This window comes from Temnothorax longispinosus, chromosome 8 (assembly GCF_030848805.1).
Source record: "Temnothorax longispinosus isolate EJ_2023e chromosome 8, Tlon_JGU_v1, whole genome shotgun sequence".
NCBI classification, from domain to species: domain Eukaryota; kingdom Metazoa; phylum Arthropoda; class Insecta; order Hymenoptera; family Formicidae; genus Temnothorax; species Temnothorax longispinosus.
The window spans coordinates 3,665,943-3,679,969 of NC_092365.1; the positions used below are offsets into that span (position 1 = coordinate 3,665,943).

The 14,027-nt window shown below is 43.1% G+C and overlaps 1 protein-coding gene and 1 long non-coding RNA gene across 29 annotated transcripts in view; one reads left to right on the forward strand and one right to left on the reverse strand.

Moving 5' to 3' along the window:
• Positions 1-14,027, reverse strand: part of LOC139818089 (uncharacterized) — a 151,146-nt gene that overhangs the window by 86,633 nt on the left and 50,486 nt on the right. For 7 of the 28 annotated variants that reach the window (XM_071786549.1, XM_071786534.1, XM_071786535.1 and 4 more), the window contains exon 1: positions 3,669-5,382. The exons of 17 other annotated variants lie outside the window; for them this stretch is intronic. In XM_071786549.1, coding sequence (XP_071642650.1) covers positions 3,669-3,870 — 202 coding nt within the window. In that variant the 5' untranslated portion in view covers positions 3,871-5,382. Of the gene's footprint in view, positions 1-3,668; positions 5,384-14,027 lie in introns of those variants that run through there. 4 more of the 28 variants (XM_071786539.1, XM_071786529.1, XM_071786542.1 and 1 more) reach the window with 3 other exon arrangements.
• The window catches only part of LOC139818097 (uncharacterized), a 66,522-nt gene that overhangs the window by 23,997 nt on the left and 28,498 nt on the right, over positions 1-14,027 (forward strand). The gene's annotated exons all lie outside the window — the stretch shown is intronic.

Consider the following 14,027-nt stretch of genomic DNA (forward strand, 5'->3'; position numbering starts at 1 on the left):
GTACTCCCCTTAGACACGCGAAATAATTTTGTGACACCTGCACGAATTCGCTCGAGTAACCACTGTCCGCCTTCTAGACACGCGGGGACCGTATCAGAACGGTATTCTAAACGGTACTCTTATTATATTACGAAATCTATTAAATTAAATTCTTGGGGGAAGGGAGATTCGGGAAGATTATGTATTTCTGCGTATTTTTAAAGATTCTGGAACTGTTGCGTTATTCGATCTTTCATCGTGTTTTTGAACTTCCGAATTGAATAACAGGATTCTTTTTAGATATCTGGCTGCACGGAAGTACACGAAATACTTTCAGATCTTTGTTAATTTCCGGACACTCGGCAGCGCTCTCCGAGATCCCTCTGGTTTCATCCTAGCTGCTATTCGTCAACGCCGCATCTCTCCCGCATGATTCGTATATTTTAACAAAGTAAGGAAACCAGGAAACGCGTAGTGCGGTACTTCTGTACATCAAATCGGACACGGTCTGCCATTGGAGTAATCCGATGGCGCCCGCGGTGCGCCAAATGAAAACACATACCGGATGATTTCATAAATCTTCACGGCGCTGTCGAGCGCGCGTGGGGACAGCTGTCGTAATTAAAAAGAAAAAAAAAAGAAAGAGCGAGTGGGGAAATATGCCGCCGAACACACGTTTCGACATCGTGTAACGTCCTCTCTATCACGAGCTTCGCGAATATGGGCACTAATGCCGCGAATTGACCGCCGTTGCAAAAACCATAATAATATGGTACGTCGACCGCTGATAAATATAAATCGTAACGATCTTCTTGCCCGGATTTTCCGTAATCGCGCACAAGAGAGGATGCGATAATACTCCTCTCCCCCTCCCTTCCGCCGGTTTAATATACCTCCTATTAATGTTCAATCGAGGATACGGCGACTTCCACGCGATCGTCAGGCCGATATCTTGCACGAACTTCTGAGCATTACACGCGTCACGCGTCATTTCGCGCTCGGCATTAAGGATCGAGTAAGGGGTAAACCGTTAATGTGATATGGGACAAATACAACCACGATTTCTTAATGAAATCTTCATTGGCAGTATATTTTCATTCACTGTAACACGATAACTAGTTACAATTGAGATAAAAGCAATCGTTTCGTGCAGAGGAAAGTCTTGTTGATATTTCTTAGCTTTCGCATGCAAAATTATTACATCAAAGCGTTTTCCTAATCGCGCAGGAAGTATATATATATATGTATATATATAAGAAATGCATTTTTATGTCTTATTATATTTATGTAACACTTTCATCTGAGGATAAAAATGGCAAGAAATTTATTTGCGCGGAGTTTAACGTGTTTCAACAAAAGCGGACTTTTACTATAACTTTTACAGGAAGCTATACGAGAATGACGCTTCGATATTTACCGCACAGATTTATGTTTTTATTACGATTGCAAAAATTGAGGAAAATCACTTTTAGGGAAAGTATCCGTTACCGAGAGGCCATTGTTATCTCTAAGCATTTTATGATTTTCCATCTATCACCATTTACGACTGTCACTCGACAAATTAGGGTACAACTCCCTCGTTATTTAGCAAATAAGGGACAACTCCTTTGTCACTCGGCAAATAACTTCCACCGGTCGGGAAATGTGAAGCTTTCCGAGTGGATTAAGACAACGTGAAAATACACGTAATACAATATATAGTCATCAGTATATTAACAGTGTCAAATTTCACATTTTGCAATCAGAACGTATAACTTTACCGTTAATATACGTCACAATAACCGAGGAGAATATCCTCGGCCAGACGTAATAACTTATAGTCAGCGTGTATTCGCACGGTTAATTATTCCTTTTATCCCGCTCCAATTATCGCCGGTTACGAGGAAATAAATACGTTGTAATAATTGTCAGGCACCGTAAGAAGTAATGGATGCAGTCGTGTTTAATAAATACACGTCTGTACGAAGAATCGTGCGCGACCTGGCGCGCGTGGCGCAACGAAAACGAACGCACCAATTCGCGTTAATTAAATTTAATCCGCCAAATTAACGATCGCTCCTCGTGCCGGGATGATCGCGAAGCAAAAAAAAAAGACACGATGACGAAGCATCATAATTGCGCGGCATTCATTCGCGAGCGCGGCTTTTACGCTTTTACCGGTGGCAAAAAAAGCACTTAATTGGCGATAATTTCGCGGCGCACCTGGTTAACTCTCTCTCCTGTATCTCCTGCCTCTTTCTAGACTCGCGAGTTACGAAGCCTATAGCTTCTTTCATCCAGCTACAAACATCTTTTTGCACGCTATTGTAATTTATCTTCTTCCGTGTTTCTCCTCGCAAGGAGTTTCCCGCGCAACAGTTTACGAATAACAACCGATTGCCAATAATTCTTCCCCAGTTTTCTCTGCTCGCAATTCTCCCCCCCTCCTCCCTCGTGAATTCCCAATGAAAATCGCACCCGACGATCTCTCACGAGAGCAATTCGCGGCTTTTTGCGGAAGAGGTATCGCCGCGAGCCATCGAGGGCCCATTACTAGTACGGCACGCGAGAGAACGCGAAAGAGAAGCGCGACCCGGTTTACAATGCGTCTCGTTTCGACGTCTAGTATCGCAGTGGTACACACCTCCAAAAGATAATAAAGTGCCGAGAAATACCGATGCGAGAACATCCTCGCGCGACGTCACAAAACGAAGTTTACAATTTTCTCGCACGACAAAAATTTTGTATGTATATGACACGAAGGTATGATTTGTAGAAGATTCACATTTTAGACAATATTTTAGTACAATAATCGGATTTCTTTATGTTGTCGAGAATCCTCGAATTTTTCAAATTACTTGTCAGAGGAAGAATTTACGGCGCAGATAAGATTAGTATTGTCAACATTCGAACTCGAGTAGTTTTCCGTCTACTTCAAAATAACTGGAAAATTGGGCGTATCTACATGTTCTGAGTTCCTTAAAAAAATAATATAACGCATTGTTTCACAGAGGGTCGTAAAATGCATGATGCTATCATTTAAGGCACTTTCCCTATTCAGATAAGTTGATGAAACGCTTTCCCTATTCGCATAGATAAGCTATTTAGAAAGTCTTTATCCGAGTATTCATTCTGGCGAATTTGACGGATAAATGTCCAAATTCGCTCGTATTATCTGCGATTTACCCAAGAGAATCAGTTATAATTGGAGTAATAGGCGAATATAGAGAAACCTAAGCATAACAGAGATTACTCAGTTCATATATATAATGCAAAATAACATTATCTCTCTCTTTTCGAGAAATTAAATTAATTTAAGATAAACTAAAAAATGTGATCTTATCTTCTATTTATCCTCCCTTTATTTGTTCATCAAAAGATTTTAAGTTTATTCTTCAAATATTTAAGAGTTAAATTCCCATTTTTAATTATAAAAAAAATGGAAAACAACCGTTCCTCGAGCTTATCTTCCCAATTATCTGCATTTTTCTCTTTTTCATTCAATTCATCACCTTCTTTTCAGCATCAGAATCTATAGAAGCAATATCACGTAACACGGTAGACGGAACTATTTTCTTCCTCAAGAAACCGGGCGAATCAGAAAGAACGAGCTCGGCAAATAAAACCGGGAGAATCGAGGTCGGAGGCATTTCAAGAATTACAACTCCTTCGTTCCTCGTCGCACAAGCCAATGCCGCTCGACAACTCACATAGCCAGACGTTGCCGCGGGGCGCGGTGTGCAGTAGGTTCAGGTGCAGGTTAAAATCCAGACCGGCCAGGTCCTGTCGCAGATGGGTGCTGTCCATGACGAGGGCGCGTTCCGGCAACAGGAAGAGATGATCGCTGCCCTCCGCGGGCCCCAGGGTACGCGGCACGCCGAGCCCGAGAGGCCCCGATCGGGCCGTCAACATTCTATCGCCAGGATCAGCCAGGATCGCGTCGTCGCACCGCGAAATCGCATTCTCCTGCGACCGCTTGACGCCCGACACGCTGATCCGCGACGGCGACCCGCGACCTTTCCGCACTGCGGATCGGCTCGTAACAGGTGGCACGTGACCGCCTTTCCTGACAGCCCCCGTCTTCGGGCACTTAATCCTGATGTCGGAAACGCAAAGTCAACTTGGGTCGCTCGGCCCGGTCGAGGAAGCGGAAATCGGAAGAGATCCTCGAGAGAGTTGAATGAATGCGACTCGCGATATGAATCGGTCGCATGAATGTTGAACGTGTAGCAGCTTCTAGGAATCACCGTCTTCTGTCATCGTGAGAGAACCTTCTCTTTGAAGTTTAATTGGAAGAATATGAATGGCTCCGAGTCTCTCTGACGATTGTCGCAACGCACGTCCTGGGAAGCTTAGTCTCTTTTTCAATTCTTTCTTCTCCGGGCTCCGATTAATCTCGATTAATTCACATTAAGGACGATGTCAACGATCAACGAAGTTTCACAGTTTCGAAGACGGGCTTCTTCCCGTAATTCGATCCCCAGACGGCTGTCGCAAGACGCGATCGACGACGTGTTAATAACGCGGTATCGGTATGATCGATGTTTTTCTCGGTTGGGACGCGATAAGACCGCGAGAAATGTACCCGCGATCACACGACGCGACGTGACAATCACCACAGCCCGAGAATGACTCGTGATCCCCGTGAGTCAGTCACGTCGGTCAGTCAACTCTCAACGTCGCGCGTCGACGACGGAGAGAGAAAGAAAGAGGGGAAGAGGGAAAACACGCGGCCGATCTTTCGCCCGCGTAAAGTGGCACGAATTGTCCGAACGGGTTCGCTCGTTAAATTCGTTTAAGAGACGGCGAGCGTGCTCGCCCCTCCGCGCGCTCGGAGCGAGTTTCGTAAGGCCGATCCTTCGGCTGCGCGTCGATGTCGGAGAGGAGGGATCGAGGCGTCAGTTCCTTCGGCGCGAGACACGTGAATCAGCTCCGCGATTTGACAGCTCGTGACAGACGCGGGTAACGCATTCAGCGACTCCGACCTTGCCCACGTCCCACACCACTGTCAGCTGTGCGTTCTATTTCGCAGCAGGCGAACTTATCGATATCACCGTCGCCGGCGCGGCCTTCCGCTATATTTACGCAGCGCGCGCGCGGGAATATTAATTAATTCCGCCCACGTTTCTCGACGCTCGCTGTCTCAACGACGCGGTCGTCCCGGTGGTCCTCGTGTTCCTTCGAGTGGGGGGGGGGGGGGTTGAACAGCTCTCACGGGAAGACGCCGGGCGTCGCGATCCGCTCTCGTCGTCACGAGGAAAAAGTAACGGCGGCGGAGTAACCTCTCCCTCACGAGACACGTCTCCCACGCGGCGGACCGTCGATATGGCGGCTGGTCTAACAGCTGGATCCCCGACAGCCGGCGGGACTCGTGGCTGCGTGGCTGGCACGAAGTTCTCTCACGAGCGGTCTCACGTACACGGCGGTCAGCGTTCGACTGAGTGGGTACGTCTCGCCGCGTTCACGAGCGACACCGACGGACGTCGGAAACGACCGACAGGGCGCCACAGAGAGATGCAGCGCGCGGACAGATGCGTTTTCCGCGCCGGGAGAGACGGAGTTCTTCGCGCGGAATCCGTCCCCCACGTCCACGCGCGCACAGAAAAGCTCGCCGATCCCGATTTTCCCGCGTGCACGCGCGAGCGCCCGATCGCTCTCGCAGCATCATCGCGCGAGGGGATTCCATCCGAATGCCACAAATATTTACTCTCGAGAGGCATTCGAAGCATTTGCGGGCATCCCTAGAAACCGCATCGATTGTGTTGATTATATATAGTTTTACGACAGGCAACACAAAATTAGATATTTTACTGGTAACAATGCTACGCAATAATAAGTATCTTCTAAAAATTAATTTCGAGGTATAATTTTACTCGGCGTAAAAATAATTCACCAGAAGTACCGTAATTCTCGCGCGATTCCTTCCGGTTGCACGAGATTACGTAAAAGGAGCGAACGCCTTTCGGCGTCGGACGAAGGCCGGTCGACCATTAAAATAGCTTTGGCCATAGCCATTTTCTGGGTCATAATCCGCGCAATTAGACGGCTTGGAAACCGTCTATAAAAGGGGATTATAAATTTGGCCGCGGTAACAGAATAGTCTCCACCAGTTTATATTCAAAAGCGATTCTCCTTTTACTTATAACTCCTCTGTGACATCTAAGTTATTAATTCTCCCTGTAATCGAATTTACCTACTATACGTCGTCGTTTCACGTCGTGTTGTTCAACTGTCTTGTTAGACTTTTCGCAAATTTTGCCGTAAAAAAATTGTCGTTGCATAATCAACTATTATATGTCGTCGTTTCACATCGCGTCGTTTAACTGTCTTGTTAGACTTTTCGCAATTTTTGCCGTAAAAAAAAATTGTCGTTACATTGCATAAGTAAATTCCTTCCTTTCTTTAAATATGCGCATCATCCACTTACGCGGCCGACGATTCGTGCGCGAAGAACTCGCATAAAACGCAAAGAAAACGTAGGCGGTACGACCCGGGCGAATGCGGAATCGCATTGTAAGAATATCGCGGTTGTATACGGAAGAAACGGGCTCTCTTGTTGCGGTTACTGTAATTTGCGGCAAGACCCTTTTTATCGCTGGAAAATGCGCCACGAATGTGCACCGAAACTACCGCGCATATAACGAATCGTTTCCGAGAACATCTCGCGGAATTTTATGCGGTTATTTCTCGCGGTTAATCGATTGTACGAGATATCCGTCTGTGTTAATCGCTAATGACAGATCTTTTGAGATCTTTAAGACGTCGATTTCTTCTAGAGGAAAACTAGTAAGGTATACTGATGCCTGGACACGTACCTATGTCTGGACATTTTTATCATTTTAGTTCTTAAATAAGTTACAACGCGAATTAAAATCAAAGAATCAAAGATAAAAATATTTTTCTTATATTATATTTTTATCTTTAATTTTAATTTGCGTTATACTTATTATTTCAAGAACTAAAATGATAAAGGTGTCCAGACACAGTCTTTCTACGCATTACATTTACCTCAGTTTAAAGTAAAAATTAGCTGCTAGCGGGAAATATAATTACGTAGAAAAAATTTTAATTAAGTTTGCTGTTACACAAACTAATATTTTCTAATCTTTATAATGTATATTTTCACATCGTAATTTCTTAGCATATTCAGAAGTTTATTTTACGCGAATTGTAGGATCGTCTACCCGTAAAAGGATTTTATTTTTGCTAAGGATAAGTGCTGGAAAAAAAATATCCAGGGAACAACGCGAGGCGGCACGAGCGAGTTGCAAAAGCGCCGGAAAATAATAGTCGTTACATCTAACGGCTGCTCCGTTAGCCCCCAGACTTCCCCCTTGGATTTATTGGGTCATTTTTTTTTCTGTTGCTACGCACGCGCTACACGTCGAGGACGCGCGCCGTCTCGACGGCGGCGTCCGTTCGCGGATAAACGGAGCCATCGGATTTTTATTTGCGCGACGTTTTACGCAGCAATTCAGAAATCAGGGTCAATCGACTGATGCGACGGGAAATACAACATGATGCTTCGCCAGTGATAAAATTAGCAGTCGTTACAAACTCGTTTAACGTGATAACTACTTTCATTTAATAATGTCGTAAAATTACTGGAAAATTATAGTTATTAAGTTTATCACTGAGATATCATGATCACGGTCACATATTACATGTAATTGAAATTCGAGTCTATTGAGAGATTGCGGAAAGTCATTTAGATAATTGCGTCTCTTGAATCTGATGTTAATTTGCAGTTCGTCAACATTAGCGCCGCAAAGTGTGAAAAATTTGTTTCTCTCATTGTAATCTTATCTCGCTGTCGCAAGACGCGAAGCTATTCTTCTCAATCGTCGTAAATCCGAGTTACACTGTTAAGTTAACAGGGAATTTACGCGAGACCGGGATTTATGTGAGAGAATTGTAAATTGTATTTTAATTCATTTCCGTCCGCGTTCTATGTTAGCCCGGTTTGATTGGTAATTCGATACAAAAACATTCCTAACAATGGCAAATATCAATAATACCTTGAGGAAGTTTCTCCGACCAGGTTTTCGTTATTGATTCACTATTCATTACGTACTCGGCGAACGTAGCGAGCCGCTTCTTGCGGCCTGATCTTCCGCGTGCGTGCCTCGTGTACGAAGTCATTCAAACGACGATCGATGTCCCCGTATGGAGACCGATATGCCAGGTTCACCAGTTGACTTTGCTAGGTACAAGCGCCGCCGAGCACCAAGGGCAGCCATTGATTGACGGAGATTACTTATCACTCGTTACTAGCGAGAAGCTCGTGTCGCATCGATTATCACACGTGTTTGCATCTGCCTCGTGAAAGGACACAGCTCGAGCCAAAAGCCACGCAAATAAAAGATGTGCATAGATGATTCCGCGATACGGACTTTTTGTTACGGTAACTCTGACAATAGCTTATGTAGAACGAAACTTTTTTTCTAAAATATTTTCTCAACATTCTAAACCGAAATCATTGTACATATTCGAACATACGGAGATATGCTGCATTTGTTAAATATGAACTGCCATTGTACGAATCGGAATATGCAGATGGAAGATCAGGCCGCAAAAGAAGCAACGCAACGCAAAAGATGTAGGTCTAAATCGATGGAAATTTGAGGGGTGATGGCTGATCGCCAAACCCGTTATTTTGGAACCTCGAAACATACTTATGATTCACGACAAGATGCGGAGGAAGAAAGGACGTTTACTGGAACGTGACAGCAATTCGTGATAGTCCAAAAACAATCTGTGCCACTTACCTATACTAATTATAAAACCACCTGGCACTCGCAGCTCGGAAACATTCCTGTATAATTTCGTTGAAAAAAAATTAAATAATGATTTTAATTGAAATACCTAATCGCCCTATTTTTTATTGGATTTATTAACGTTACGCATGAAATATTACTGACGTTTAGTGAGAAAATTGTATTAATGAGATAATTGACTTAATGGGGCAATAATAATGAGACAATTGTATCGATGAATATAGATTACTGAAATATTAATGTTCCATTAATCATTCAACAACGCAACATCGTAAATTACTTGTATGAAATAATTATAGCAATATCATCACAGTCAAGGTTGATTCGATTATAACAACGTTAATTCCGGCAACTTAATTGATTATTAATCACACATAAAACAGATCAATGGAAAAGAAAAAGGGGAAATTGCTTACTCTTCAATTACTGGGGTAATTCACAATCATAGTACTTTCAACTTTAAACTCACGTCAGCACAGTGACATGGCTGTTCTTAAATAACATGCATTATAATTAATATAGACATATTAAGAACTTTTTCCAATGGAGCATGCTGTAAAAGCGCGCTAAATGTCACGATATAAACGTAGTTAGTCGGGATCAGCTTTCCGTGAAAGATAATCCTTTCTTCGCGTGACGGGAAGTCGGATTGACGCGTCACACAAATTGCGTCACGTCCGTCGTGCTTTCTCCCGCGGATGATTGTTCAACGAGGAAACGGCAAACGCGCGTCTCAATGTTGTAATTTGCGCGTTCTATTGGCGACCAGCGACGAAACGACCGTTTCGTCGTCGTTTCCTATACTGCTATAACGCGCCGTAAGCAGTTTTCCGCGAATTTTATAACGCGACTTTTCCGAGAGCGGTCGTGACGAAGCTCGCAGCTGCGTCGCGAAACAGTCGCGCTGACGTTCGCGTGCGTTACACACCGCGGAGTTCAGAAAGACGATTCGGAAAGTCACGTACAAACGTTCGATCTAAGTTCGATAGTCGAGGAGGACAGAGCGACGGTTCAAATTCGGCGTTGCAAATCCGCGTGAAATAATGTATTCCAATTAATCGGATAAATGAATGCTTCATCCGCGATAATTAACGGCTATTAATTCGCGTGATTGTGCTTCGTTTCTGTTTCAATACCAGTATATTTGGATAATTGTTGCATGCACATGCGATCATTACTCGTTCGGAATTTCCTTTTCCCAGCCCGCATTTCTGAACGTATAGATATGCGCGCGCGACTGTAATGAAGACCCAGAATCATATGGCCGACCGCTGCCGACACGTGCAATGCATTCGCGCTCGTATTGCGAGTAAATACGAGGATGATTATATGATTATTTCCGATGCGAAACACACCTAGGCGCCGCGCTGCGGAGATTACGACGTCAAATTACGTGTTTGGAAGCGCACCGAGTGAATGTATTGTTGCATCCGCTTTTAAAACTGCAGTAAATTGCAAAAAATCCGCGATTTTTTCGCGGAACAAGTTGGATACGTTTGCTGGTTTTTTTTTTTATAGCAAATAACAAAATGACAAATTATTTCTGCTGATTATTATTAAGGAAGGCTTTGAAGATCCATGAAATTAAAAATCTGTGAATCTCAAGAGATACATGAGAATACACCGAAATAAAGATTTATAGAATGACGAATTCGCGAAGCTGATGTTCTATCATTTCACAGCCTGATAATCTTCAATTTAGTAAGAAATGTGCGGTTTCGAATAGTTTCAAAGTTTCGAAATCAATTTCCAAGGTTATTATTGTTCGTTATAAATAGTTTACAACTCCAAACGTAGCCCCGTGCAATTTCTAGCTTTGCAAACCTCGCCTCTTTGCCTTGGAAACCTAACGGAACGCCATAATTGGCATAGAGATCTTCAATCCTTTATTCGCCGCGAGAATCGCGCGCGGTGGGCACGGCGGAGGAAATTAGGTCGCCCGATCGTTTCTCGGAAGACGCGCAAAGGGACGCCAATAATTTCGTACCGAGGATCGTCGTTTCCACTGGTGGCGCAGGACGGAACGGAACGACGGCCGATAATTTCTCAGCCAACGGTAATAAATATCCCCTTCCTCGTGGATCTTCTTGCCTATGTCGAGAGCCCGCATTGGTTCCGCGTCTTCGAAGATTCTTGCCCCGCCGTTTCTTGCCGCGGTCGCAAATTAAATGAGCGAGCGTGGTCGGCGAAAGTCGAGCAGGGCAGGGGAGAAAAAGCGAGGAAGAGAAGCATCGTTCGCGAAGCAACACCGTCCAAGGGAAAACGCGAAAGTAAATTGGAGGCCGCCGCGCCGGGGAGGGTTCTGAAGGACCGGTCTACCCGCTTCCGCGATTTCTTTCAACGCTTTTTGAGACACACTCGAGACATCCCGCCTGTTCTCCGTACGGAATAAACAGCCCGCGTTTATATCTTGAGAAAAAGAAATTCAACTGTTTCAGCTCCGACTTGGATAAACTAATGTTAAAGTTCACCGAGACTGCCATGTATAATAGTAAAATGTATCCTTCTTGGAAGCTCGAATGTCCTTGAAACTCGAATTTGTCAGACGTTCCAGTGTCTTTGATCTCGATTCTCGAGGAAGCCGGGAGTATCGCGTTCGCATCGTGCGTGCTCTCTCGATCTCATATATACCTTATACTGTTGAAAGATGAATCATCAGATCAGCGCGTGCTGATGATGCATTCGAAGAAAACAATGCGCCACGAATTGATAATAACAACTACGTCGCTTGATAACAATGCAAAATATGCGCCGTCTCCTCGAAATACCAGCGACAATTATTACTTGGTAATGTAATAGTTGGACAAGCAAAGTGGCCCTAATTAGCGATTCGAATTTACAAAATAATTATAACGTCCGACGCATTAATCAGCTAGAGCGTGAAAATAATGTCGATTTATTTAAATATATAGAGTTAATGTTTTGCGCGTATATGTGTTATTGTTTGGCAATTTTTTATGGAGATGGTCACGAATGCCGATCGAAGAAAAAATATTCAAGATCGATTGCTCGAGTTTGCCTTAATTCTAGACTCGGCGCACGAGAAAATGCTAACCGTGCAATTGTGGGGGACGGACCCGCTCAATTCCGGACAAAGACAACGTTTCTGGGCTGTCAAGTCGTCTGTACTTTGGAGAGAGAATTATAGGACCGGACAAGAGTGCCGTTCCCATTAGCTTCATCGTCTTGATTAAATCGCTGTGGTTCTTGCGGTCGATTTTTCGCAGACAGAAATCCTTACGCTCTTATATCTTTATACGTCTGTTGCACATATTTTCAAGAATTTTTTTGTCATAGTAAAATGTATTGAAATATCTCGAAAACTTATAATATTTTCTCACATATATTGAAGTACATAAAAAAAAAATTTTTTTTTCTTATTTATGGCGACAAATGTAAGGGTATCCCATAGAAATCTGCTTGACATGATATCTCGAGTTAGAAACGTCTGAAACAAAAAATTCAAACGGGATATTAAAATATAAGTAAGTGGCTATAGCCGGTACTAGAATTAAACATTTTGGGTAAAAAGAAAACAAAATGGCGGACTTTTGAATATCTCGACGAATATCTTGCAGTTTTTGCAACTAAAAAAATCCGCCATTTTGTGTCTTTTTACCCAAAATGTTTAATTCTGGTACCGGCTTTAGCCACTTACTTATATTTTAATATCCCGTTTGAATTTTTTGTTTCAGACGTTTCTAACTCGAGATATTATGTCAACCAGATTTCTATGGGATACCCTTACATTTGTCGCCATAAATAAGAAAAAGAAAAAAATTTTTTTTTATGTACTTCAATATATGTGAGAAAATATATAAAAGTTTCGAGATATTTCAATACATTTTACTATGACAAAAAAATTCTTGAAAATATGTGCAATAGACGTATAAAGCCCCCTTAAGCGCTCAAATTGGTCGGAAAGTCTTTTTCAGACATTTTTCAGACAAAAAAAAACATTACAATTTATGCTTCAAGAAAATCAGTTTACTAGTTCTCAAATTAAAAATTAAAATAATATCAAATTAAAATAAAGAATAATATGACAACATCTAGTGTCACTTAAGATTAAATTATACTCCTTATGACGCACATTATAGTTAATATGCGTTCACTCGTTATGTAAATTCGATTTAATTCCTGAAACGCAGAATATAGAATGTAATGACGCAAACGAGATTGATAAAAGGGATATGCACGGTGAAGTGTGAGTCTGACTCGAGTGAAAAGTTTGATCAATAAATGACGTTCACTTAATTTTTATTGCGCGTAGTACGACAAGCATAATTTAAAAAAGAAGTGGTGCGCTTGTCGCTCTCTCGGCTCGTCCTTCGTACGCTTGTCGAGATCGACGTTACTCCAACAGGAGAAGATTATACGCATCACCGAGCATGAAGTCGCTCCTGTTTCAGGACCGATCTTTTAATCAGCATCGTGACTCCTCGCGACGTTCCCGCGTCGCCGGAGATACGGCAGTTTCATGCCTGTCTCCGTTTCTGCCTCGAAACGGGCTTTGAAATTCGTTTCGCAGCATGCCAAGATTTCGAAGCAAAGTGATTTCTATTATGCGGAGTAAATTAACTCGAACGAATTAAATTGCTCGTGTACGAAGTATAATAGCGCGCGAATGGCCGGAACGCTTTTTAGCGTGATTAACAACGATTCCTGGACGGTACGAAGAAATAAGATCGTTTTGATGAGGGTAAGCATCGCGAGACATTAAAATAAAGAAGACCTATTGAGATAAGAGCGAGATGCTTTCGAGATCGAAAGAGAATTGCATGGTAGATATTTCTTCGAAACAACAATACCGGTTAATCAATCTAAGAATTGCACAACATGGGAAATGACGCAAATTTTATTTTATCAATTAACACACGATTAATCTCTACGAAAAATGTAAGATATACATGTGCACGCAAAAGAACATTTTAGTGCAGTATCTCGCTGCATATGCACGCAATGCTACAAACTCGAAGAAGAAGACCGTCCCTCGGTAATGTTGGATGTTGTGTATCAGCCCCACAACTGGAATAAGAAGGACCCGCTCTGATTAAAGTTAACATGAGACAACGTAAGTTGCAGTGGGTATAGTTAGCCGAGTCCCGAGTATTTCGGCTCGACTTCTACACGTGGGAATCCGCAGCATCCGGCATCTCTCTGTCTCTCTCTCTCGTGGGGCTAAAGCACACCGTATCCCTCGAGTTACGTGGGAGATGCTGCATCCTCCCCTTTTCTAAAAGTGACGTGCCGGTCTTCTTGCCAGCCTAGATAATGCATAGGTGTATCCAG